General features: G+C 37.5%; 1 protein-coding gene across 1 annotated transcript in view; it reads right to left on the bottom strand.

Annotated features, from left to right (window-relative positions):
- The window catches only part of CDC50A (cell division cycle 50 P4-ATPase accessory subunit A), a 42,189-nt gene that overhangs the window by 4,250 nt on the left and 14,310 nt on the right, over window positions 1-23,629 (bottom strand). The window contains 5 exon segments of the mRNA XM_037034354.1: window positions 444-650; window positions 1,577-1,720; window positions 3,795-3,882; window positions 7,855-7,962; window positions 10,241-10,348. Coding sequence (XP_036890249.1) covers window positions 444-650; window positions 1,577-1,720; window positions 3,795-3,882; window positions 7,855-7,962; window positions 10,241-10,348 — 655 coding nt within the window.

The following is a 23,629-nucleotide window of genomic DNA, read 5'->3' as shown; positions in this document are numbered from 1 at the left end:
GATAAGGTTTTGGTACTACGAACTGAGCAATAATTAGAAATAATTATGTTGGTTATTAACATATCTGCTACTTTTTAAATATGTAAAAATATAAATAAAACAGCACAGTACCACTACCACATTTATTATTAGGAACATTCACTGGCCTTTCCACTAAGCTCAGTCACAACCTCCCTTGTAAAAATATCTAGCTTACTAGTAAACCCAATACCTACATTTTAAATAATTTTACCAAATAATTTGCTTGAACCATAGTACCAAGTATGTAAAAATTCAAGGTACTGCTGAAAGGTATAAATTAAAAGATACTTTCACATACATAAATCATAAAAACATTGAGATCAAAACTAAAACACAAAGTAGCATACCACATAACTAAGATAAGGTTGTACTACACTCCCTTCAAATTCTAGGAATCTGTGCACACAGCCAAAAAAGGATACTGTAGGTGACATTCAAACAGTATTGTCCAGCTGGTAATGTCGGATGTAAATCACTCTTCCTCTCTATAAGACGATATAACTTACGGAAAGTAGGCAATGCTGCAGTACGCATCCAAACAATAAAATCCTCATTTATGAACCCATTATTATCATTGTCAACATCCAGCATGTATACTGGTTTAACCCAGTTTACTGGCTTTGTTGTACCTTAAAAAGGGAGGGTGGGAGTACGGGAGACAAAATATTCAATTCTATTAAGAGTTTCACTGAAAATTCACTCTAATAAAAAAAAGATATGCAATACACAGACTATTTTTCTTATTTTCAAAAGTATGAATACATTCATATTGTAATTAAGTCTTAAATCTAGAAAGAAACCCATTCCTCATGTAACAACTTAACATAATGACAAATATTTGATTGGTATCTCAAGAAAATACTAAACATAGGCTATTGAGTACATACTAAAAGGCAGATGATTTAATGTAATTATAATTATAATGTAATTATAATTATATAATTATAATTACATAATGTAATTATAATTATATAATTATAATTATATAATGATTTAATGTAATTATAATTATATAAAACACTACACTGTGAAATTTTGGAGATATAGAAGAAACACAAGTAAATTTGGATTTATAATAATTGGGGTTTGTTTAAAAAAGACTTTACTACAGTTTTAAAAGATTATGGATGAAATGCTTTTAGAAAATACCAGAGATATTCAAGATTAAAAGTTTATGCCCTGGCTGGTGTAACTCAGTGGATTGAGCACGGGCCTGCAAACCACACGATCACGGTTCAATTCCCAGTCAGGGCACAGGCCTGGGTTGCAGGCCAGTTCCCGGCAGGGGACACACCAGAAGCAACCACACATTGATATTTCTCTCTTTCTCTCCTTCCCTTCCCCTCTAAAAGATAAATAAATAAAACCTTTAAAAAAAGTGTATATTTTCTTTAGCATTTCAGTACATTAAAACAGAATACATACTCTACCTTGCTATGTATGAAGTTAAAGAAAGTAGTTGTTTTTTCCTACGATTCTAAAGATAGAAATTTTAGGTACTTTAATAAAAGTCCTAGCTTATATTGTCTTAAAGAGATATTAATAATTATTTTACCTTTGAATCGGTCTTCTAGGGACCCTTCTCCAGGGGGATTTCTGAATTTCACATTTTTATCTGTCCACCAAGCAATGCCTTTGTTTTTCAAAGGAATAGATGTCCAGTAAGATCCATTGCTAACCGAAAACAATTCTAATGTATCTAAACACAAGAAAAGGAAGATATTACTAAATGTTTATTCAAAAATCCATAACTGCTTTACAAGAAATGAGGATCTGGTATTTGCTCCCAAAACGGGTAGTAACAGAGCAGCCATATGATATACATATGCTCTTGATTATTTCTATGTGAATTAACTATTATAACTTTATAATCCCAGGTGAACTTCTTTGCCCTCAATATAGTTCAGGGCCACTTTCCCATATGGCTAGCTGACTTATGAGAAGAGCAGATGTTTTAACATTAACCCGAATAAAACTATTTGCAAAGTAAATCTACCTCTCCTCCTTTCCTTTAAAAAATGCATTCCTAAAAAGCTTCTGGTTCATCCATTTCCCTATCTGTACTGTCCAATACAGTAACCAGTGGTTACATGGCTACAGAGCCTTTCAGTTGATCCAAATGATATGTTTACATACAACTGATTACAGTTGATCCAAATGTATATGTTTTATAAATGTATACTATACATCAGGTATCAGAGACTTAGTACAAAAAAACAGAATATAAAATTTCTCATTCAGTAACTTTTATATCATGTGTATTATTTATATGCTGATATGACAGTGTTTTGGGTATACTGGGTTCAATAAAATATATTACTAAACTTAATCTCACAACCTCTCCAACACCTGTTATTACTTGTCTTGTTAATAATAGTCATTCTAACAGGTATGAGGTGGTATCTCATTGCAGTTTTGATTTGCATTTCCCTGACAGGTAGAAGCACTGAGCATCTTTTGATATATATGTTGGCCATTTGTATTTGTTCTGGGAAGAAGTGTCTGTCTGTTCAGATTCTCTGCCCATTTTTTAACTGTTTGTTTTTTTTGTTACTGCGTTGTATGGGTTTCTTATTTATTTTTGATAACAGCCTCCTGTGGGAGCACGTGTCTTCTCCCATTGTTTGCAAGTACCTTCTCTATTTGGTTGGTTGCCTTTTCGTTTTCTTGATGGCTTCTTTTACTATACAGCTTTTTAGTTTGATTTAAAAAAAAGAACTCTCATTCCCTGCTGGTTGAAATGTAAACTGGTACAGCTACTATGGAAAATAGTATCGAGGTTCCTCAAAAAATTAAGAATGAAGTTACCAGAAGACCCAGGAACCAACCCTTTTCTGGGTATCTACCCTAAAAATCTGTAAACATTTATCTATGAAGATATGTATGTACCACTATATTCATTGCAGCATTATTCACAGTAGCCAAAACATGTAAACAATGAAGCGTCCCTCAATAGATGGCTAGATAAAGAAGATGTGGTACATATATACACACAAAGGATTATTATTCAGCCATTAGAAAAGATAAAATACTGCCATTTGCAACAATATGGATGGCTCTTGAGACTATCATGCTAAGTGAAATAATTCAGACAGAAAAAGTCAAGAACCATATGCTTTCACTTATACATAGGATTTAAGACTGAAAATAACAAATGAACAAACAAGACAAATAAACAAAAACTCATAGACAGACAATAGTATGGTGGTTAACAGAGGCAAGGAGGTTAGGGGGTGGTAAAGGGTAAAGGACCAAATACATGGTGAGAGAAAGAGATTTGACCTCTGGTGGTAAATTATATTATACAATGTAATATAAAGATGATGTATCACAGAACTGTATACTTAACCTCTATAATTTTATTAACCAATGTCACCCCAATAAATTTAATTAAACAAATTAATTTCACTTGTTTCTTTTTATTGTTTTTAATGTACTGCTATAAATGATCAACTGTAGCATCTTTTTAATGGTACACATATTCAAAATTGGTGGGAAAGGTAACCTGGCTTTTATTTTATCATCTCTGCAATAGGAAAGTTAGCACAATGTGCTTCTTTCTTCCCAGAAACAAAAATTCATTCTTGAAGTATAAGAATTCTCAAAAGAAAGTCATAAAGCATTATAATACCCCACTGAATTACTAATTTATTTTAAGGTTGTTGAATTTCTCACTTTCATTCATGTTTACTAGACTATTAAATCTGTAATAAGATTATACAAATTTTCCTGGTTTTGTATGTCTATATCTATATTTTTTATCTGTATCATACCATTAAACATGCTGTTGGCAATAGCTCCACAAGGAGCAATTGGTTTGTCTTCATTTCTTCGATAAGGCTCACATTCCTTACTGGGATTCTGATGTTTAGAAGGAAAAGAAAAGAGAAATTATTACCCAGGCCTCCGAGAGAACTATGTGCTAGCTCCAATTACTGATTAAAAAATTCAATCCCTACATACTTCTCACCTGCAATGCATACAAAATGAGGCTGTATCATAAGTAGACTATAAATAATACCACATTTAAATATTCAAATATATTCCTTAACATTATATTATTGTTTTAATGTAACCTTTCCTTTTACCTATTTTGTCATGCAGGTATATATAAAATTGACATTTCTGACTTTCATATGAACACAGAAATCATAATGACAAGGAATTTTCTGCCCAAGAAAAATTAAGAAGCAGTCTACTGTCAATCAAGTTGTGACATAATGGAAGGAATCTTAACTGAAAGTAAAGGGACCGAAGGCTCTACTGCCACAAGGTTCTATTGTGACTTTGGGCAGTCCCTTGATTTATCTGGGCCTCACTTATAAAATTAACATGTTCAACTAGACATGCTCAAATTTTGAGTTCTGGGTTAAATCCCCTGGGAAGGGAAGGGAAGAGGAGGAGAGGGGAGAGAAGAGGAGAAAAAGGGAGAGGAGGGAGGAGGAAAAGGGGGGGGGGTCGGGGGGGGGAGGGAGTCAGTCTAATGCAGACTCCTGGAATATAACAATCTCTAAATCGTGCATCCATGTCTTCTCTTACTTAAGTCTTACTTAAGACTTTTACTTAAGTCTTAAAAAAGGAAAACAGAAATGCTGGCAAGGCAGGGAGCATTAGGCCCTACTGAAGATCTCAAACAGATATGGCAGCCACAGGGCTAAAAGGAGATTTTACCAAGCCTCAGATTAGGTGAATACACGAGTTGTGCTGGGACTCCGAGACCACATTTGGCCATGTCTCAAAACAAATAACCTTTATCACTTGGTTTCTCAGCTTTTTTCATCCCTAAGTCATCTAGATTTATAAACTTAGTACTCTGAGACAATGAATATAGGCAACATATAACTGGCGTCTACTATTTGATGAAACTGTGATTTCAAAAAAAGTTATTAAGTGTAAATAAACTCTTTGTAGGGCAAATTATTTTAGCCACTAAATACTTAAGGAAGTTTTTTAAAAAAGGAAAATATTATTTACTACCTATGCATCACATACTGAACTAAGCAATGCTAGGTACTTTGAAGAACTGGCTTTAAAAAGCCATTTAATAATTACTGATATCTATCATGTACCATGCAAAATGCTTGAAACATAAATCAAAAAATAATGAAATCTCTGCTTTTAAGAGACTTATAATAAAGGGAACAGATTCATACACAACCGACAATAATGTGGACTAAAAGCTATGATACAAGCACTTATATTCATTCTTCGTGTATTTATTAAATGCCCTCTATGTGCCAGGCACTGGCTAGGCACTTGGTACATAGTAATCACAGAAAGTCATGGCCCCCGCCCTCGTGAGCTTATAGTGTAGTAGAGAAGACACAGGATAAACAAGGAAACAAATACATATTTATAAATTACAATAAAATATTTATTAATTGCAATTTATAAAATGACTTACAAGTAATTAATGAGGGAGTAACTACTTTATGACAGGAAAAGTTTGTCTCTGGAGGTAGTATCATATAAATAGACCTACAGAAAAGTAGGAGACAGCCACATGAAGAGCAGGCAGAGGAGTCAGAAGCAGCACATGCCATTGAGAAAGAACTTGGTATATCTGAGAAGGTGAAAGGTAAATGTACTTACAGTACAGCAAGCAGAGTAGTGGTATTTACATTTTTAAAGATCATTATAGCAGCTAGGTGGAAAATGGCCTGGATAGGGTGAATGGATGATGTGGGGAGACAGTTTGTTAAGCAAAGTGAGAAGTAACTAGAAAGAATATGAATGAAGTCAATATGTAAAGAAGTTATTTTGCATCAAAGGGCACTAAAGAAAACATCAGGCCTTGAGATGAGAGGACCTCCACAGAAGGAGTAAAACCCACATTCTAAGCAAAATGTAAATGCCAAGTGGGCAGATTAACTTGTGTCACCAAGCATGGTTAGGGAGCAGCATACGTGGCCCAGCGCAGCCAGACCAAAAGTACATTACAGATGAAGTATAAAACAGTAAGGCCGGAGTGTAGGTTGATATCAGATTGTGAAGAGTCTAGCACACAATGTTAGTACATTGGACTTCAATCTGTCCATTCCTAAAATCTTCAAGAATTTGAAAGTCATCTGGTCTTTAATTCATACATTTTGGTCTAGTCCCCCTGGACAGCCTACACAAAAATCCAGCCTACCACCAGTTTTTTGGTAAACAAAGTTTCATTGGAACACAGACACGCCCATTCGTTTAAGTGCTGCCTGTGGCTGTTTCCATCTACAATGCATTGTAGAGGTGAATACCTGCGACATAGACGGTATAATCTGCAAAGCTGAAAATACTTATCTTCTGGCCCTTTACAGAAAAATTAATCAATCCCAAGTCGAGTCTACAAGTTTATAAAAAAAAAAACACTCTCAGCTTTTTTCACCTTCAGTGAAGAGAGTATGTATCTAAATGAAAGAATTATAAATCAACTACCACTTTGAGTCTTTGAACATACCCAATCTATGATCCTAATCAACAAACTGATTAGGAACTGGGTGTCTCTCACTGAACACCACCTTCTTCGGATTTGCATTCTAAAAACTGGATCCCACAGAGTAAATCCCACTTGGATTGGAAAATATTATAGCCCTAACTAGAGTCCTTATACAGATTTGTTATTTCTTAAGATTCTAAACATCAGCTATAAAACCACTAAGGATAGTCTACGGCAGCTATCTGCTTACCAGGACCATTTTGCCACAATATGATCCTAAATTACATTCCAAGAGACTGACCACTTCTAAGCAACACTAGTTTGCTCTGGTACTCTGACTACACACCAACCACTGCTACGGAAAGCTGAACAACCATCAGGAAACTAAGATGCTCCAGTCCACAGAATCCCAACCCAGGCTGGGCATCAGAAGGGGAGCTTGTTAAAGGGGAGCTTGACATTTTAGAGCTCCACCCCTGTGGGCACTGACATATTAGACTTAGGAGATTTCTGGAATCTACATTTTGGTTTTTTGTTTGTTTGTTTGTTTGTTTTTAAATATTTTATTCATTTATCTTTAGAGGGGAAGGGAAGGAGAGAGGAAGAGAGACATCAATGTATGGTTGCTTCCTGTGCATCCCCTGCTGGGAATTGGCCCCTGTCGAGAACTGGCCTGCAACCCAGGAATGTGCCCTGACTGGGAATCGAACTGTGATTGTCTAGTTCACAGGCCCGTGCTCAATCCACTGAGCTCCACCAGCCAGGGCTGGAATCTACATTTTGAAAAAGCTCCTCAGACAGTTTTTCAGTAACCCACCCTCTGAACTTCACTACTCAGGCTTCTCACAAGTTAAAAAATGAAGAGCATACATATGTTCAATTCTAAAACACAATCTTAGAAATTTAAAAAAAATATTTATTTATATATTCTTACTTAGTGTAATAATAGTGAACAAACCCAATTACTTAGAACAAACAACAGAACTACAAAACAGAACAAAATATATACCCAGGATGCTAAGAGTCATCAAAGTTCCATTACAAACAGAACAGTAAAGCAAAAATCCCAAGGACCCTACTAGAAACAAGCAGGGAGGACTACGTGCTCTGGCTGTAAGAAATCATTAATATTTGTAAATTCCAGGGGAAATTTCTTTAACAAAAAACTCTCACTAAACAAGCTATAAATGGCAAGTAACACCTGAACTCATCCTAGCATTACTAAAACTGACATTTCTGGCTGCCCTCCCCGTGGAGTAACCTTCTCTCTGTCCCACTGCTGCTCTAATAAATTCTCTTTTGCTTTAAACTCTAAAAAAAAAAGAAAGAAAAAAGAAAAGACAATTAACATTTCTAAGTAAACAATTACGTTATTTCATAAAAAGTACACTTTCATATCCCATCATTTTACTTACAAGTAAAGCACTAGGATCTCCATTTAGTTGACTATCATCTCGAGATTTCACGTAACGGCGATGGTTTTGATAAAAATTAGATAGTCCATAATACATAAACACATTGCCCTACAGAAACAGAAAGGGGAAAAAATTTTCACATCAAAATATTAAGTGTAAAACTATATCATGCATATATAAAAGCTATTTAGTTTCAGACTTAATTAGTTTACTAGAATTTGTAAAAACTTAAAACAAGTACTGGGGTGAATTCTACCAGTACTTAGCAATCTAAAACAACATAGATTGTAAGTAAGGTTAAACAAGGTAGATTGCAAATATTTAAGAGTAAATTTTGTAAATATCCTTAAAAACTCTGAGGACGTGCTATTTAAATAAAAAACCAAAAACATTCCTATTCTGATCTACTTTCAATTTTAAATTTTCCCCAATTCACATCGGTCTTTACCCAACTAGCATCAACTTTCTGAACTTGAATTGGGTCATAATAAATTTCTCCATAGAATACCATATAAGTAATTAGTAAAGTATCCAAGATAATGCGTCAGTCATTCTGTAATAATCAAGAAGAGTATTTTAATGTATCCAGTGGAGCCACCTTGGGAAAGAACAGTAACCAACATACACTACAATTACTTAGAAGTGCCACAAAGCCACAGTAAATGACTAAGATTTTTAGAGGTCACAAAAACATGAAGCTGTATCTACTTTCTGGTTGCTACCTGTATCATCCAGAATCTTATTCTCATTTAAAAGGAATTTAAGGGAGAAGGAGCTAAATGGTGATAGAAGGAGAACTGACTTTGGGTGGTAAACACACAACACAATATTCAGATGACATATAATAGAACTGTACACTTGAAATCTGCATAATTTTATTAATCAGTGTCACCCCAATAAATTCAATAAAATTAAAAAGAAGTAAAAGAAATTAAAGGAAAATTTTTTAGGAAAAAGGAATTCAATAACATTTCAAATATGCTTATGTGATTTGCTATTTTCATATACACAAACACTTATAAAGAACTTGATTTTCAAATGTCAAATGTTTGCAAACTTTCTCATTCTATATAAAGAAAATGTTTACATGAAAACTATCTACTGAGTTTATTTTTGGTTTCAAAATTATATCAAAGAAACAAAGAATACACTTTTTAAAAAGTATCTTAATTAAGAAGTACAGTAAATTCAACTTATAAACATTTTAATGAATTCTGAGACAAAATAACTTACCTGAAATTCTCAGGAAAGGTTTTAGTGCAATTCAAAGCTTTGGCTTGTGAAAGAACACAGAGCCCACAAAAGAATGAATCTGAAGATGATCACCTCTGCAGAGAAGACGTTCTGACACAACTGTTTTTAATGGGGGGAAACTAAGACAGCTTCTAAATCATTACAAGTCTCTTTCATTTCTTTAATTCTGCCTGTTCTGACAAAAACAACTTAATGCATGTTTATAATTTGCCCATCACATTAAAAAACTAGAATTTTATGGGATTTTAAATTTGTTATTTCTGCTGAAACAAAGTAAGATAATTAGTCTTCTCCCAAAGTTATTTTCCTGTTTTTAAGAAAAAGCATTATTTTCCTTTCTCTTAGTGTAGATGCAGAGCATCTACAACCACTAGATGGCAGTCATCTACTAGGGACTACAAACTTTCAGAGACTTTCAGAAAATTCAAGTGTAGCAAAATCTACAAAGTTGGAACATTTTAAAGTAGTTTTGCTCCCTGAAGGATGAAACAATAATTTTGAAGCTCAATTTTCAGGTAAAGAAGAGCACAAACTGGTCTTGCCATTCCTATTCTGAAGTTTTATGTCTTTTAGAATCTGCTCCGTTTCCAAGACTGATTAAGTGTGAATGAAAAAAAAACACAGACCCCCATACAGAGATACGGTTCTAACTGCTTATGAAGACATAAAAGATCAATTAGGTTTCACTAAGTGTTTGCATTTACAGTAATGGATCATATCTGACAGAAAAAGAATACTAAATGATGGGTGAATTAGCATTTATTTTTTTAAGTAAAACTTTTATTTTGGCATTAGAAGTAGGTAAAATAATCTGAATAATTTTTAAAATATAAGTTAATGCCAATATAAACTTGATCAAAACTAATTTGTACAATAAAATTTTCCAGTGAGAAGATAAAATATGTTTTAAATTCAGTTTATATGGTACTAAGACAAACTATTAAATACACATATTTAATTACCAGACAGCATAATTCAATAGCAAAAAAATAATGTCCCTCAAAGTATGAACTCCAATAAATTTAAGTGGCTTCTCCACAAAAAGTTAAATTTAATAATTAATAAGAAAGTTAGCACAACACCAATATTTGTTAAAGCACAGCTTTTTAAACACTTACTCAGGAATACAGACCTCAAATGACTGTTCCAATGTGAAGTTAATGGTACAAACACAAGGCGTCGCATTTGGAGACAAACATTTATTGCAGGGACTGGAAGGGTCTATTCCGGTATAATCAATCTGGAAGAGAAAAAATAAAATTAAGCGCTTTCCTAGAGAAAGTGTATACACTCTAAAATAACTTGTTCTTAGAAGGAAAAGTGAGGCAAATGAAACAACCCACAGCACCAGAAAGAACTGTTTATAAGGCCATCTGTTTATTTTGACACTGAGTAAAACTGAAAAGGCTCTCATGTTATTCCACTGGCTCATATTTCCAAGTAAATTCCTCCCCACTTTGTACTAAAAGAAATTCATTTATGCTTCAAAATCATAAATATAAAATTCAAACTGTATGCTGTATAGAGCTGTAACACTAGAAGACACACTGCAGGCACCAGAGCATAAGCCCCCAGAATCCCTGTTAACCCTATACACCACGCCTACATACTGTAAATGTAAATTACTATCTATCTTGTACCCGCCAGTGTAAAACAAACATGAGCTTCTCCATTCCCACCATTTATCCAGCCTAGAAACTCCTCCGCCTTGCCTTGTCCCACCTCCTTTCTTAATCTACCACCAATGGATTTCATGTGACTGTCCTAACATGTTTTTATTCTAAATGCAGAAAAGAAACTACAAAACTGCCCTTCTCCTGAGCATTTTCGCAATCAGTTGAGATTTTGCTCCTAGGCATGTCCTCATATAAACTTATAAAACTTTTTTACTGGCTGGATATTCTTTCATTTACATAATTTGAAGCCAGACTAATTAATACAGAGATCTGTAAAATCAGTTACTGCTCTTAAACCTTCTACTCTTAAGTACTTTCCAGTAATCTCGGCTTTCGCAAATCTAAAAAAAAACTATTAAGTTTCTCAAGGGCTGCCATGTTTTACAAAATATTCTTAAAAATTATTTTATTGTTGTTCAATTACAGTTGTCTGCATTTCCTCCCATCCACTACCCCCAACCCCAGCCAAACCTCCCCCCCTCCCTTGCTTCCATCCTCCCCTTCAATGTCATTTATAGTAGTTCCTGATAATCCTTCCCCTCATTATCTCCTCCTACCTCCCCTTTGGTTACTGTCAAATTGCCCTTAATTTCTATGCCTCTGGTAATATTTTGCTTGCTTCTTTTGTTGATTATGTTCCAGTGTGAGATCATATGGTATTTGTCCCTCACTGCCTGGCTTATTTCACTTAGCATAATACTTTCCAGTTCCACCCATTCTGTCACAAAGGGTAGGAGCTCCTTCTTTCTCTCTGCTGTGTAGTATTTCATTATGTAAATGTACCATAGTTTTCTGATCCACTCATTTACTGATGGGCACTTAGGTTGCTTCCAGCACGTACCTATTGTAAATTGTGCTGCTGTGAACACTGGGGTGCACAGATTCTTTTGTATTAGCGTTTCAGAGTTCTTGGGATATAATTTCAGCAGTGGAATTGCTGGGTCAAAAGGCAATTCCATTTTTAGTTTTCTGAGGAAATTCCACTGTTTTCCACAGTGGCTGCACCAGTCTGCATTCCCACCAACAGTGCAGTCAGGTTCCTTTTTCTCCACATCCTCACCAGCACTTGTTTGTTGATTTGTTTATGATGGTCATTCTGACTAGTGTGAAGTGGTATCTCATTGTGGTTTTAATCTGCATCTCTCTGATAGCTAGTGATGCTGAGCATCTTTTCATGTGACTCTGGATCCTTTGTGTGTCCTCCTTGGAGAAGTGTCTGTTCAAGTCCTTCGCCCATTTTTTAATTGGGTTGCTTATCATCTTAGTGTGGAGTCATGTGAGTTCTTTGTATATTTTGGAAGTATCATCGTCTGAGGTATCATTGGCAAATATGTTTTCCCATATAGTTGGTTCTCTTTTCATTTTAATGCTGTTTTCTGTGGCCATGCAGAAGCTTTTTAATTTGATGAGGTCCCATTTGTTTATTCTTTCCTTTATGTCCCTTGCTTTAGGGGACATATCAGTGAAGATGTTGCTGCATGGAATGTCTGAGATTTTCCTGCCGATGTTTTCTTTTCCTCTAGGACCTTTATGGTGTCATGACTTATATTTAAGTCTTTTATCTGCCTTGAATCTATTTTCGTGTATGGTGTAAGTTGGTGATCGAGTTTTATTTTTTTGCATGTAGCTGTCCAGCTCTCCCAATACCATTTGGGAGTAGTTTTACTCCATTTTATGCTTCTTCCCCCTTTGTCAAATATTAATTGACCATAGAGACTTGGGCTTATTTTTGGGTTCTCTATTCTGTTCCATTGATCTATGTGTCTGTTCTTATGTCAGTACCAGGCTGTTTTGATTACAGTGGCCTTGTAATACAGTTTGATGTCAGATACTGTGATCCCTCCTACTTTCTTGCTCTTTTTCAAAATTGCAGCTATTCAGGGTCATTTATGGTTCCATATACATTTTTGAAATGTTTGTTCTCTATCTGTGAAATAGGTCATCAGCACTTTAAATGGGGTTGCATTGAGTCTATAATTGCTTTGGGTAGTATGGACATTTTGATGATGTTAATTTTTCCAATCCACAAGCATGGTACATGGTTCCACTTGTTTGTGTCTTAATTTCTTTCTTCAGTGTTGTATAGTTTTCTTTTTTTTCTTTTATTTTTATTTTTATTTTTTATTTTTTATTTTTTTAAATATATTTTATTGATTATACCATTACAGTTGTTCTATCCCCCCCTTCATTCCCCTCCGCCCGCACACTCCCTCCCCCACCATTCTCCCCCCCTTAGTTTATAACCACGTGTCTCAAGTTCTTTGTATTCTATATTTCCCCCACTATTCTCGCCCTCCCCCCATCTATTTTCTACCTACCATCTATGCTATTTTCTGTGCCTTCTTCCCCCTTCTCCCCCTCCCACTCCCCTGTTTCTAACCCTCCATGTGTTCTTCATTTCTATGGTTCCACTCCTGATCTAGCTGTCCTCTTGGTTTGCTTTTGTTTTAGGTGTGGTTGTTAATAACTGTGTGTTTGCTGTCCTTTCACTGTTCATATTTTTCATCTTCTTTTTCTTATATAAGTCCCTTTAGCATTTCATATAATAAGGGCTTGGTGATGATGAACTCCTTGAACTTGACCTTATCTGAGAAGCACTTTATCTGTCCTTCCATTCTAAATGAAAGTTTTGCTGGATAAAGCAATCTTGGCTGTAGGTCTTTGGATTTCATGACTTGGAATACTTCTTTCCAGCCCCTTCTTGCCTGTAAGGTCTCTTTTGAGAAATCCGCTGACAGTCTGATGGGTACTCCTTTGTAGGTGACTGTCCCCTTATCCCTTGCTGCTTCTAGGATTCTCTCCTTCATTTTGGTCTTGGCTAATGTAATTATGATGTGCCTTGGTGTGTTCCTTCTTGGGTCCAACTTCTTTGGCACTCTCTGAGCTTCCTGGATTTCCTGGAAGTCTATTTCCTTTGCCAGACTGGGGAAGTTCTCCTTTATTATTTGTTCAAATACGTTTTCCACTCGTGGCTGTTTCTTTCCCCCTTCTGGTACCCCTATAATTCGGATGTTGGAACGTTTAAAGATGTCCTGGAGGTTCCTAAGCCTCTCCTCATTTTTTTGAATTCTCATTTCTTCATTCCTTTCTGGTGGGATGTTTTGTTCTTCCTTCTGGTCCATTCCATTGATTTGAGTCCCCGTTTCCTTTCCATCACTATTGGTTTCCTGTGCATCTCCCTTCATTTCAATTAGTTTAGCCTTCATATGTTCCTCTAATTTGTGACTTTGTTCCTCTAATTTGTGACTATAATCTACCAGTTCTGTGAGCATCCTGATAAATAGTGTCCTGAATTGTGCTTCTGAGAGGCTGGCAATTTCTCAGTCGCTTAGAGTTATTGGCTCTGGGACTTTGAGTTCTTCTTGTGCCATCTTTCGGGTTGTTCGTGCCTGTTCCATAGCAGGATCAGAGCCCTAAAGTGTTCACTAGAACAGGGCAACTAAGTCGCTGGGTTGTGACGCTGTATGTGGGGGCGGGGTCAAAGAGGGACTATGGCGTCCTGTCCGCAGCCTGCCGCCATGGCCCTCACTGGTGCCGCAGTTGCTGCCGTCACCGGGCCCACGCATTTCGTCCCACTGCACGCGAGTGTGCCGCCGCCTCCAGCCCTCGCCCCCTGGGGCCTGCGTGGTCTGTCTCTCTGTGCGCGAATATGCGCCCGCAGTCTGCCCCGCACCCCAACTGGTTCCCGTCTGCCTGCGTGCCTGGGTCGGGGGCCTGTCCTGCCCGACCCTGCTCGCTGCTGGCTCCGCCCCTCTTACCGTCCGGTTGAACGGTTAGATGTAGTCGGACTTCCGTATAATTCAATTTTCTGTCCTAACTTGGTTGTGGGAGAAGGCACAGTGTTTCCACCTATGCCTCCATCTTGGCCCAGTGTTGTATAGTTTTCTGAATACAGGTCTTTTATGTCCTTGGTTAAGTTTACTCCTAGGTACTTTATTTTTCTTGTTGCTATATCAATGGGATTTTTTTCATCATTTCTGTTTCTGACATTTCACTGTTGGCATATAACAATGAAAAACTGTTGTATACAATTGTATACAACAATAAAAAACGCCTTTGATTTTTGCTATTGACTTTGTATCCCGCTGTTTTGCCAAATTCACTTACTAGGTCGAGTAGTTTTTTGGTGGAGTCTATAGGGTTTTCTATGTACACTATCATGTCATCTGCAAACAATGACAGTTTTGCTTCCTCCTTTCCAGCTGATTGCTGTGGCTAGGACTTCCAATACTATGATAAACAGGAGTGGTGAAAGCGGGCATCTCAGGGGCTGTCATTTTTTTTAAAACTTTGTATTATATAATAAAGAATTTGACTTGTCTCTGTCCTGGGTTCTAGGCACAGATCCTTTAAAACTCTTGTAATTTACTCAGTGATAGAAGTGTATTTGGTTTTTGTAAGCCTGTAGCTTGATTCAAGCTAGAGTTTACTCTAACAGGTTCAGGATCAGGGCTTGTCACAAAAAAGACCAGATGTCATTAGGGACTTTGGCCCAGTCCCAGCCCTGAAGAGAGAAGGAAGGTTGGAAATGTAGTCCAATCCTGTGGCCAGTGCTTCATCAATCATGCCTATGTCATGAAATTCCAATAAACACTCTGGACACAAAAGTACAGGGGGGCTTCCTAGTTGGTTAATCCACTGACATGCCAGGAGAGTGATGTGCCCTATTTTCTACAGGGAAAAGACACCAGGTTCTGTATTTAGGACCCTTCCAGACCTACCTTATGTTTCTTCTCATTTATATGAGAAGAAAATTGGGACCCCCCTGGTCCCAGTTTATATTTTTGTAGTAAACTTAATCATAAGTATAGCATTTTCCTGAGTTCTGTGAGACACTGTAGCAAATTATTAAACTTGACAGGGGTCACAGGAATTTTATAGCCATTTGGTCAGAAGTGTAGGTGGCCTGAAGACCTCTGAACTTGCATCTGAACTGAGAGTAGCCTTGTGAAGGGGGTATTAGGAACCCCCAGATTTGTAAGCTAATTGGCCAGAAGTGTGAATAGTCCAGAGTCCTGACTTGCAGCTGATGTCTGAAGTAGGGGCAGTGTTATTGGGGACCACCCCTTACCTACGGAGTCTGACGATAACTCAGGATGATTAGTGTCAGAACTGAACTGAACCATACCAGTTCCTATAACCTGACCTGACCTGGCCAGATAGCTAAAATGACGGTCTTTGTTTCCATTACAAAAATATTTATTTTTTTAAAGCAGCTTAGGTTCACAGCAAAACTGAGTGGAAAGCACGTAATTCTCAGATAGTCCCTGCCCCCACACATGCACAACCTCCGAATTACCAACATCCCCCACCAGAGTGGCAATTTTTAACAATTAATAACCCTATACTAACACATCACAATCATCCAAAGGCCACAGGTTACATTAAGATTCACTCTTTTAAAATAAAATTTGTATTTATTTATTTGTTTGTTTGTTTATTTATTTTCAGACAGAGGGGAAAAGATGTGTGAGAGAAACATCGATCAGTTGCCTCTTGCATGCCCTCAACTGGAGACCTGGCCTGCAATCAGGTATATTCCCTGACTTAAACTGGCAACCTTTCAGTCCACAGGTCAGCACTCAATCCACTGCGCCACACCAGCCAGGGCCATTAAGATTCATTCTTGATGTCCTATGTTCAATGGATTTTGACAAATTTATAATGACAGATATATACCATCATTGTATCATACAATAGTTTTATTGCCTTAAAAATCCTCTGTACTGCCCTGGCTGGTGTGGCTCAGTGAACTGAATGCCAGCCTGCAAACCAATGGGTCGCTGGTTTGATTCCCAGTCAGGGCACATGCCTGGGTTGCAGGCCAGGCCTCCAGCTGGGGACATACAAGAGGCAACCAACACTGATCTCTCTCTCTCTCCCCTAGTCACTTCCCCGCTCTCAAAAAATAAATAAAATATTAAAATAAAAAATCCTCTGTTATCCACAGGGAGATGGTACCAAAAGGGACTCTGTACTCTGCCTATTCAACCCACCCTCTCTGTTAATCTTGAGAACACTAATATTTTTATTATTTCCATAGCTTTGCCTTTTCCAGAATGTCATATAGTTGGAATTATACAGTATGTAGGTTTTTTGGATTCACCTTTCACTAAGTATACGCATTTAAGGTTCCTCCATGTCTTTTCATGGTTTAATAGCACATTTACTTTTTAATCTGGAAGTACCAGATTATTTATCCATTCACCTACTGAAGCACATTATGAAAATTAGTAACAGAAACTTCATTGAAAACAGAGCTAGAAGAGAGAACTCTGACTCATTACTGACCCCAAGAGGAAGAGACAAAGTTAGAAGGCAGCCATTTGTAAGTCAAGGAAGAGGGTCCTCACCAGGAAGTGAATCAGTCAGCACCTTGATCTTGGATTCCCCAGCCTTCAAGACTGTGAGAAATAAGTGCCTGTTCTAGTCTGTGATATATTTTTAAAGCAGCTAAGGCAAATTTTGGTAACAAAACGTGGGGTGCTGCTGTAAAAAATACCTAAAAAACAGAAGTTTCTTTGGAACTGGGTAACATGCAGAAACTGGAGGACTTTGAGATGATGCTAGGAATACGGACATTAATTCTCATTCTGGTGAGACCTCAGAAAGAAATGAGAGTTAGAAAGAAAGCAACGACCTTCTTAGAGAATATACAATCATGAACAGAATATTAGTAGAAATAGAGATGGTAAAAGCCATTCTGGGAAGGTTTCAGATGGAAATGAGGAACATGTAGACATTGAAAGAAGATTATCCTTGTTATAAAGTGGTAAACACACACACAGAGACTGTGTTTTAATGTTTTGTGGAAGACAGAACTTATGAGGGACAAAACTGAGTATTTCTAAGCGAAGTATGGAAGAAATGACTTGGTTTCACCCAACTACTTATAGTAATAAGCAAGAAGAGAGAAGTGAATGGAGATGGAATAATGTTAAGCAAAAACAGAACAAAGATTTGGAAAATATTCAAATCTATTCATACTGCAAAACATTAGAAAGCTTATTTGGTAGAGAAACCTTATTTGGTAGGCTACAGCTCAACAACCATTTGATTAAAAAAATTAGTATGACTAAATGGTAGTGGGGAAAGAGATTAAATAGAAAGATAAATAACTAAATAACCCCCCACCCCAAAATTAGTGTGACTGTAAACCATGGACCTAATTAGCCATTCCAGCAGAACAGCAATATCTGGTACTACGCTAGAACCAAGGATCTCTGACTCCAAGCCCAGTGTCCTATTACTACATGGATGTTTCCCAAGAATAGTGAGTCCCCTTTGCCTTCTAGAAGGCTTTCTTTATCAAAGACAGCACACAAAAACAACTACTATAAATGCTAAGTACCAAACTTAATGGTAATGAAGACAATAAATACTAGACAGATTAGTACATTCTTATTGAGAAGAGGATTTGAACTAAGCCATTAAAAAGACAGAAAAGGGGGGCACATGAAGAAGCAAGGAGATAGAGAGTACAGGTACCATTAAGGGCAGTAAGCATATAAACTTTGGATTTGTGGGATGTTTTCATGAGAGAAGGCTAAGAAGGTAAACTGGAGCCATGTGATACACTGTTTTACTGTGTACTGTTTATTGAATGTTCATCATGTGCCAGATTATTGTAATGCACTTAATACATATCATACCATTTAAAAATATACTAGACACGCAAAGTTCATTTTTATTTTCCTCATTGTAACCTACAAAACTGCCATTTAGGATGGTTTAGCAATTTTCCCAAAATAATTCAGCTAATAATTATAAGCAAGAATTTGAACCCATTTCCACCTTTCTCAAAAATCTACACTCTTCCCCCCATACCAGATTTTCTCACACAATGGACAGAGCATGCTTTCTAAGGTGTAAACTAAAGACTTTCACATTATAAGAATGAAGAAAAATCTCTGAGCAATAACGGTGATTTGTTTTTGTGGTATTGAGCTGCCCAGCATCAAAACTCTCTTTGACCCAGCAATTCCATTGCTGAGATTATATCCAAGAACCCTGAAACACCAATACAAAATAACCTATGCACCCCAGTGTTCACAGCAGCACAATTTACAATAGGTACGTGCTGGAAGCAACCTAAGTGCCCATCAGTAAATGAGTGGATCAAAATACTATGGTACATTTACACAATGGAATACTACACAGAGAGAAAGAAGGAGCCCCTACCCTTTGTGACAGAATGGGTGGAACTGGAAAGTATTATGTTAAGTGAAATAAGCCAGGCAGTGAGGGACAAATACCATATGATCTCACCTTTAACTGGAACATAATCAACAAAAGAAAGAAGCAAGCAAAATATTACCAGAGACATAGAAACTAATAACAATTTGACAGTAACCAGAGGGGAGGTAGGAGGAGATAATGAGGGGAAGGGTTACCAGGAACTACTATAAAGGACAAATGTACAAGACCAAGGGGAGGATGGAAGCAAGGGAGGGGGGGAGCTATGGCTGGGGTTGGGGGGAGTGGTTGGGGGAAAATGCAGACAACTGTAATTGAACAACAATAAAATAAATTTTTAAAAATAAAATATTTATTCATTTTATCATTAAAAAAAACTCTCTTCTAAGTAATGTGGACTTCTTCATTTTGAGAGTTTTGGAGGGAGGCAGGGCTCCACCTCCCACTTCAGAAGCCAAAAAGGTAAATGAGTCTTTCCTCTCCCTAAATTTTCAGGCAGCCAGTACAAAAGCATAAAATCTCTAGCAACTTAATTAAATCTAGATGATTGAATCTCCATATAAATCACTGACCCTTGGGAGACAAACAAGTAAGTGTGATTAGATTAGCAGCCACAGCAGTAGCTGGCGGAGAGAACTCAGTAGCAGCTGTAGCTTCTAACCCACTGTTTTTGCTTCCCATTTCCTTTTCTTCCCACCTGTCTCCAAACATGCTTCTCTAGACTTCCTATCCATTTTGTGTGAGAGCTACTCAATCCCCCTCTAGAAAATCCCCTCCCTGTGTAAGGTATCCAGAGTTGGTTACTGCTGGTGTCAACAGTCTCTGAGAGCTAAGTACCCCTGAGTGTTAAAAACACCCTGAAGAAGCTGGAGATATTTCTCAGGAGGAGAAATAATTGTTACATAATCAAACAATTATGTAACAATAGATTTTAAAAAAGTCTAGGAAATTGAACTTTCACGTCTTCCTAAATGCCCCATCATAAAACAATTATTCATTAATTTACTACTGTAGAGGAAAAGTATGTGTTTTCCCCTGTCCTCCTAGGTTATTTTGGCTAGTCTAATAATGAAATAAACATGAGACAGAACAAAGAGAAAATAACCAAATTTAATACATATCTACACACATGAATCCTACATACATGAGAGTCAGATACCCCCCATACACAAGAGGTTCAGGGACAAGAGGGAAAATGAGGTATATATGACCTTCTGGGCTGAAGAACACCTTGGAGCTTCAGAGAGAAGGAAGGTCACTAAAGGACAATAAGAGCAGATGTTCAATAATTACAAGTTTGCTCTGCCACATAGATAGGTCATAAAGTTATTTCTACTTATAACTTTTATTATGGATATGGCCCCTAATTTAAATGCTTTAAGACAGAAGTAAAAGTTTCTCATAAGTCTGCAGGGTCTTGATTGCGTTCAGATCAAAATAATCCACATGCGCAAGTGGCACATTTTGGGGAGGCCTGTGCTGAACTACAATATTTACTGAGTGCCTGTTCGGTCCAGGCAATAGGGACTCAGCCCAGTACCTGACCCCATAAAGTTCAGTGTCTAATATAGAAAACAGTCCTTGCTGCTGCTGGTGTGGCTTAGTTGGCTGGAACATTGTTCTGTAGACCAAAAGGTCACAGGTTTGATTCCCAGTCAGGACAAGTACAAGAAGTTGACGGTCCCAAGTTGAGGGTTCAATCCTCACTTAGGGCAAGTACAAGAAAGCAACCAATCAATGTTTCCTTCTCACATCAATGATTCTTTTTCTTTCTCTCTGCACCACCCCCCCTCCCCACTGTAAAAGCAATCAAAATGTCCTTGGGTGAGGATAAAAAAAGAAAAGTCATTAAAATGGAAAGGCTATTTTGATAAAACAGGTCCTATGAAAACATCAAACCTAATCAAGTATCCAGCAAATTTCTCCACAGGGGCTGATGAGGGGATGTTATCCACAGGGAGATGGTACCAAAAGGGACTATATCTCTAATTCAGGGCTTAGTACATGTACGAACCCAAAAGATAAATGAACTTTGTACTTAAAGCTGAGTTAGTGATAAAGACCTGGGAATCAGGGGTTCTCCAGTGCAGGTATCTAATTGTTCTACATTTCCCATTTATAAGACAATTGGCAATTAGTGATAAGCAAAGTTCAGATCTCAGGAAACAGAAAAGTGGAATTAGATTGCTGAGTGGAAACTAAAGAAGTAGGTTTTATAACTCTGAGACACTATAAGCTAGACCAGTGTAACTTCGTAGCCCAGGTGGCAAAATGCACATAGAGAGCAATCTTGAGAGGGCTACTCCAACACTATTCTAGAATTCTTAGTAATGGCAGCCCTGAAAGCTTCAGGAGATGATACCTTAGCAAGGATACTGGTATGGGCATGAGGTACACCAATACCAGTAGCAACGAGAAAGCTCATTCAGTTGATATTAGGTAGGACTGGCATCAGCTAGGGGATAGAAAGGGCATGACATTACCCCTGCTCTAGGTGACTACAGCAGCTACTTTAGTTTTATAAATCATACTAGTGCCACTGGTGTGATACCACAACAGCAAATTTCTTTGCTGTGTCACTGAGAGATCTTAAGCAAAAAGGAGAAGTCTATTAAGGCTAGCAGTTGTCCACATTCTTGCCTCAGAGGAAGTAATGCAAGTTACGCTGCTTCCTACCCAAGGCTCAAAAATGAGGAATGTCACTGAGCTTTCCACAGAGGTTACTATGATCATAAGCTAAGTCATCTGTATAACTCAGGCTCTCATAGGAAGAAAGATGAGTATAAATTGTGAGGGAGAGACGAGATATAAAAGGGGCACAATGAGGCAGCAGGGTATCCTGCAAGAACACCTTTTTGGAAAGTATTTTAACTGCTTCCTTTTCATTAGATAGGTAAGACATCAATGTAGAAAACTTCCCCTCAAAAAATGCTCATCAGATAGAGGTCATGGAGGAAATAAACACCCATATTTAAATTATTTAGAGACTCCTAAAAGTTAGCAGTTGAATGAATTTCTAAAAATTCAGTCACTCTAGGTTATTTTATTTTTGAAGATTACTTTTTAAAAAATCAACAGCTAAGTTCTACATTTATAGCTACAGAACAAGTTAATAAAATTCTATAGGCCATGTGAAATCTGTTGTATGTTTCTGTAACTTAGAGAGTCTGAATGAGAACCACAGACAAGGTTTTTACTTCTAATTCTACCAGTAAGCTTCAATCTCACACTTGTAGATAAGAAATGAATAAATTAGGTAATATACAAATGTAAACTATCTTTAAAGAAAGGACAGCAACAGCAAAGCTTGGTATTACTTCCCAAGTGTCTACTCCATGCCAGAACTGTTCTTAATCTATTACAGAAAGGAAATTGAGATTCAGAGGTTAAATGACTGCCCCAAGCCAAACACCCGTTATGTGACTATACCTGCTTCCTAGAGCTACCGTAGCAGACTACCACAAAATGTGTGTCTTAGGACAAGAGAAATTTATTCTCTCATGGTTGGAGGCTAGAAGTGTGAATTCAAGGTGCCATCACGACTACACTCCCTCTGAGATTCTTGGTAAGATACCTTGCCTCTTCCTAGCTTCTGCCAGAGTCTGGCATTCCTCCACTTACAGCTGCCTCACCCAGCCTCTGCCTCCACTGTCTCTGTCTTCAGGTCATCTTCCTTTTGTGCTTGTATCTTCTTATAAAAACACCAGTCATAGATGGAGGCATGGATAGAAACCCTTCGCTTCCTCTCACAACCAAAAGGAGGATAACAACCAATCTAAAATAAATAAATAAGCAAAAACACCAGAAAATCAATCTGCATGGAACTCCAACAACCAAGGAATCAAAGAAAAAAATCAACCAGAACAACTAGACAAGTAAGGCAGACTCACAGAGCAAGAGACTCAGAAAAACTGCAACAAGGTAGCCAGGTAGGTGAGGAGCAGGGCTGACTGCCAAGCTCCAGGGGGCCTGCGAGGGAGGGACTCACTTAAGGGGAAAACTGAGACTCAGAGCTGACTGTGAGCTATGGCTGGGGTTGCCATGGTAGGAGATACTTCCAGTCTGACACAAGAGTCTGCTGGAAAGTGCACTGGAGACAAGCAGGTGAGCTGCACTGTTCCCTCTCTGACCCCTTCCACACAGGCAGTGCAGCAAGGAGGGTTGCCCTGCCTGGGTGAATACCTAAGGCCCCGCCCCTTAAAACTTATCAGGTGTACCAAGTCAAAGAAATAGGGCCCAAATAAAAGAACACAGCAAAACCTCAGAACTAAGCGATGAGGACAGTGCTAACCTATCTGATGGAGAATTTAAAGCCCTGGTAATCAAAATGCTCACAGAACTGATTGAGCTTGGTCGAAAAATGAAAGATACCTAAAATGACATAAAGCGAAATATTCAGGGAACCAACAGTGATAAGAAGGAAATCAAGACTCAAAGCAATGATTTGGGACAAAAGGAAGAAATAAACACAACTGGATCAGAACAGAGAAACAATCCAAAAAAATGAAGAGAGGCTAAGGACCCTCTGGGACAACCTGAAATGTTCCAATATCCAAATTATAGGGGTGCCAGAAGAAGAGCAACAGCAAGAAGTTGAAAATATGTTTGAACAAATAATGAAGGGAAACTTCCCCAATCTGGCAAAGGAA

This window comes from Sturnira hondurensis, unplaced genomic scaffold (assembly GCF_014824575.4).
Source record: "Sturnira hondurensis isolate 20B ecotype Veracruz unplaced genomic scaffold, ASM1482457v3 Scaffold0022136, whole genome shotgun sequence".
Lineage (NCBI taxonomy): Eukaryota > Metazoa > Chordata > Mammalia > Chiroptera > Phyllostomidae > Sturnira > Sturnira hondurensis.
Note: the sequence above shows the minus strand (reverse complement) of the source record. Positions and strands in the feature narration are given on the sequence as shown.